The sequence below is a fragment of the Apium graveolens genome, chromosome 3, assembly GCF_009905375.1.
Source record: "Apium graveolens cultivar Ventura chromosome 3, ASM990537v1, whole genome shotgun sequence".
Taxonomy (NCBI): domain Eukaryota; kingdom Viridiplantae; phylum Streptophyta; class Magnoliopsida; order Apiales; family Apiaceae; genus Apium; species Apium graveolens.
In genome coordinates this window covers 246,083,150-246,087,617 of record NC_133649.1, presented here as the reverse complement: position 1 = coordinate 246,087,617, position 4,468 = coordinate 246,083,150, and the positions used below count along the sequence as shown (strand labels likewise).

The 4,468-nt window shown below is 30.5% G+C and overlaps 1 protein-coding gene and 1 long non-coding RNA gene across 2 annotated transcripts; one reads left to right on the top strand and one right to left on the bottom strand.

Moving 5' to 3' along the window:
• Positions 1-219: 219 nt before the first annotated feature.
• LOC141711025 (uncharacterized) lies at positions 220-1,114 on the top strand. Its single transcript, XR_012571188.1, has 4 exons — positions 220-316; positions 404-515; positions 584-778; positions 864-1,114. It is a non-coding gene; the product is annotated as an uncharacterized LOC141711025 (long non-coding RNA).
• Positions 1,115-1,574: 460 nt separating this feature from the next.
• On the bottom strand, positions 1,575-3,462 carry LOC141711024 (uncharacterized). Its single transcript, XM_074513485.1, has 7 exons — positions 3,229-3,462; positions 3,054-3,127; positions 2,622-2,973; positions 2,461-2,499; positions 2,206-2,262; positions 2,016-2,101; positions 1,575-1,918 (listed from the first exon to the last, which is right to left on the bottom strand). Exons 1-7 carry the CDS (start codon positions 3,440-3,442, stop codon positions 1,685-1,687), a joined length of 1,056 nt encoding a protein of 351 aa, XP_074369586.1. The 5' UTR covers positions 3,443-3,462; the 3' UTR covers positions 1,575-1,684.
• Between the last annotated feature and the right edge of the window lie 1,006 nt (positions 3,463-4,468).

Below are 4,468 nucleotides of genomic sequence, written 5' to 3'. Positions count from 1 at the left end.
GAACCAACAATACTTATTAGGGAAAAAACCAGAATTGAAGGTCATTGCGGTTGAAGAAATTATGAATTACAATCTTAGTTCAGCTGAGGTAAATACTACCAGCAATAATTTTTAAATTTATTTTTCGTAACTAAGTTCTAAATTTATATGCCTTATCAACAGAAGGAGTTTTTATGTGATCTTACCGTGTCTACTGTTCTGCAAACTACGCAATGGTTAGAAACATATGCACATCCTGCTATGAGGATACTTATTCTGTTGATAACTTGCAACTTTGCAAATGCATTGGTAGAGAGGTTCCGTACCCCCTTAAATGGTATGTTGAATATGTCTTCCAAAAATAAATTTAATTCTTATGATTTGGAATTTTATATTATCTTACTGTACTAATTATTTTTTGTAGGTTTAAAATTTCTTTATTGTGTATTGATGACACCAGAAAGGTTGAAATTAAAGTTGGCAATGTAGCAGGTCAGAAACTATACAAAGCAAACGCAAATAACCTATTCGACCCGGTATAACATAATCTAATAGTTTCTATTTATAAATTTTTCGTAGAAGAATATTAATACTTGTAATGCAGTACGATGGACCCGAACTTGAGAAGCTCTTGAAGAAAGTCGAGGACCAGACTTATAGATTCCAACTATCAATCAAAGAAGATAACATTAATCCTATAAACTCAGTTTTGGTGGCAGAAGACATCATACCAAAAGACTATTTGTCCGACGGCACAGATGAAGAGCAGCCCAAACCTATAGAAGAATCTCTAGCGGAGGTAATTTTCCTTTCTTTAATACTATTTTACAAATTTTACTTTATGTATTCAGATTTAAAATTCTTATTTTTCTGTCTTCATGAAGGCATCGACATCCACCTTTCATATAGAAGAAATTTCAGAGAATAACTAATTTTCCTAATTGAACAATCAGCTTACAGCAACTACACTAAGACGATGACTACATTCTCCAGTTTAGTCAATGTATGTGGTGAATAGGAAATGGTATTTGAGTTTACTTACATACCTATTTACTTGAATGTTATAAGTTCCAGTTTGTTATGTTCACTAATTTAAATATTTTTATCTTTAGCATTTAAGACATTTTGTACTATATTCCGGATTACAATAGTAAATTATTAATCAAATTTCTTTATGTAATAGCTATATAATTCTATTAAATAAATTTGAAATAAAAATCAATAAATTAACCCCTGCCACTAAAGATTATTCATGGATTTCCTGACTTTAAAAAAGACGGTAATAATATTATAATGTACTATCCAAAATTGTAAAAAAAATTAAATCATACAAATTAGGCAAATGGCACTTCTATAACGGTTAATCATAATGACAAGTATCAGTTATCCTTCTTTTTACATTGCAAATTTATCAATTAAGTGCAAAAAACCAGTAAATCTTTCAATTATGTTTTGGTACTACATATGAAAACCTTACATTTATAGTAAGAATATCAAAGTGATTGGGTTTAATTTTCAATTACATTCCTTAATAATATTTTACAGAAGAAAGTGCACAATTACATGTCACTGTATGCAAACAAGTCAATATTGAGGCACGTTACCCTGTTTAATTATCCTCAAACATACTAAATAATTACTCTGCCTCTATTGGCAACCACAAAGAGCCAGTTTTAATGAAGAGACCTCACACCCACTTAATATCTCATGCACGAATCAAAGTTACAGTGAAATTTAATTTACCCATAAGTTTGAAGACGAGATGTTGATTTATTTCCAATTTGTTGTTAATTATGAATGCATCCCAACCAATTCCAAATCTGCATTTTTTTCCTCTTTTCAGCACCTCGACAGAAGTACGACTATCTCCATATAACAATGTGGTTCTCACCCTCTTTTTCCACTTCCTCGCTACCTTCCGTAAGTTAGGTCCTAAATACTGAAATTAAAAACATCCTTTGACATTTGGAAATTTCAACACATACAGAATAAATAATTCTAAGTTATTTAGTTTCATATTAAGAGTAAGAAATTACCGCCTCATGACATTGCTGATCAATATGTGATTTCTTAAGAACAACGTGAAACTCCAAGATTTCTTCGTTATGAACTACTACTCCTTCTGGATATTCATTCAGTAATTTTGTGTCAACTAAGAATATTTGTGTAATACAAATTTAAATAAAACTATAACATATTTTTACTTCATATAACACTTAAAGGTACCTGGGGGATCTCCAACAGCCTTATTAGTCTCTTCAATTTGAGTAGCCGAGCCATATTCTGCATTACATTTTGCAGAATAAAATAAAAGAATTACCGTTCTATAATTTAACAAAGTACTTATATTGAAAAGTACACAACAGTGCAAAAATTTTTTCCACTTTAACTTAATAATTTCCACTTAACAGACTAAAAGTGTTGTTTGGTTTAATTCCTAAAAAAACAAGTGCATTGTACGGCGTAAAGAATTCAACCTACCTTCTGAATCATTACTGTCTTCACTTCTCAATACTAAACCTGCAAGAAATATGTTTAACATAAATTATTAACTAATAAACAAATATAAAACTTTATGATTTCTTTACAAAAAGGAAAAAATTAAGATTGAAAAAGACTTTACTTCTTTTGGAAATTTTTACCTTCAATAACCATATTCCTATTTTCTGGAATTGAAATTTGCTCATTGTTGCTTTGTACTTCACTATTTTTGCCCACAAACAACTCAGAACTGAAAATTCCCCTCATATTTTGTCCGCAATTAGTATGGTACATGTCATACAAAGATATTGAGAAAGTGGAATTCCCCAAATAATTGAACATAATAATGTAATCCTTCTGCACTTGCAACTTCTTGAATTGTTCTTTCAAACCAAAAATTTTACTATCAGAAAATGAAAATGTGAAATATAATGCGGTAGTTCCCTCGACTAGTATATTAACCACACTCCTAATAGTTATCCCAAATATCTTCACAAACACATGTGGAAGTTCCTATCATTGAAAAAATGTACTACTTTAGTACACTTAAGTTAATTTATATAATTTTATGATGCTTAATATAAAACACTTACAAGTTCTCTATTCATAATGGCTGATTCAGTTACAAACTTTAGGAATCTGAAGTGCAAAGGCAATTCTGAAATACCTGATCCAAAATTCAAAAATATTAATTGTTTTACAAAAAAGTTTTAAAAAAACTAGGATTTGTGGACTACATTTTTTTATGTTAATAGTTACGTTTTTAACCTGATACATAAAGTTCTGGGTAAATACTTGCTCTGTGATATACACAAACCCCATAGCTGCAATCATTTTCCGTCTGCCAGAATACTATAGTATCCCCAACTTCGATTAATGCCGCTTTCACAAATCGGAGCCAATAATCACCAAAAAGGACATAGCCAGATTTCCATTTTATATCAATACTCCAGAAAAACTTTTCAAATCCAATTCTTATCATGAAACATGTTTTTGGAAGATTAATTTTTCTGCATGCATTTTCTGGCAGCACCTAAAGAAGTTAAACCTTATTAAAATGTAAAATGAAAATCTCAAAATAAGATTTAAAAAAATATAGTTACCGCTACGAATTCGTCACTGGCTAGATGTTTAGCCTCGATCACCAATTCATACAGGCCAACACTATTATCCATTGCATTATGGTAAAATGTAGAACGAAGCATATCTGATTCCACCTCTTTCGCCACAGAAGAACCATTAATAATACCAGCAGTAATAACACGATCCTCATGATAATTAATTTTAATTGCATAAGGGTTATATATTTCAATTAAGAAATTACTACTACCATCATAATGCAGTCTCACAGGATGATATGGTTTTATAAGATAAAAATCCATCAAATCTTCCAAACCTTCGATGTACTTAACCTTAGCATCAATGGTAGCACTCCAACTTCTACCAGAGTTCACATGCACGGAAACATTCCTCGGTATGAAACTGCCAATTTCAGAAGCAAAAGAACTGGGTAACTCCTGCAAGAAAGTGGTAACACAGGAAATATGTCAGCAATTGATAAATGAAAAAAATGACAGAAGTAATCAAATTTCTGGAAATGCTTACCAGTTTACCATGCGTAAAATTTTGAATCGTGTTAGTACAAACGAAACTAATTTTGGATGATCCAATTTCCATTTTCGGTTACAGCTTTGAATAAAGGAAGAAAAGGGGTTTCAATAATGGAAGAAAGTAACCTTTCGTGGCAGACAAAGTAGTAGGTGGAGGTTAAAAAAATTATTTTAACATTAATGCACTGTTAACTGTTCACACTACAATATTTTCATTAAAAGTCAACAGTTTAAAATATGGTTTAAAAATTTACACCAAAAACAGCATTATTTAACAAATGGTTACGCCTGTCATCAATGTAATTTTAGATTTATTATGTTTTCTTAAATTCTATTTCCTTAAACAAAGGCAAATCAATTAAAAAATTCATAAACTTGGAATACCTTTAAACAATAAA

Coding starts and splice junctions, on each gene's coding strand:
- LOC141711024 (XM_074513485.1), bottom strand. CDS start 3,442: ATGATAAGAATTGGATTTGAAAAGTTTTTCTGGAGTATTGATATAAAA. Junction 3,128..3,228: donor CCCAGAACTTTATGTATCAG/GTTAAAAACGTA, acceptor ATTTTGGATCAG/GTATTTCAGAATTGCCTTTG. Junction 2,102..2,205: donor GGCTGTTGGAGATCCCCCAG/GTACCTTTAAGT, acceptor ATGAATATCCAG/AAGGAGTAGTAGTTCATAAC.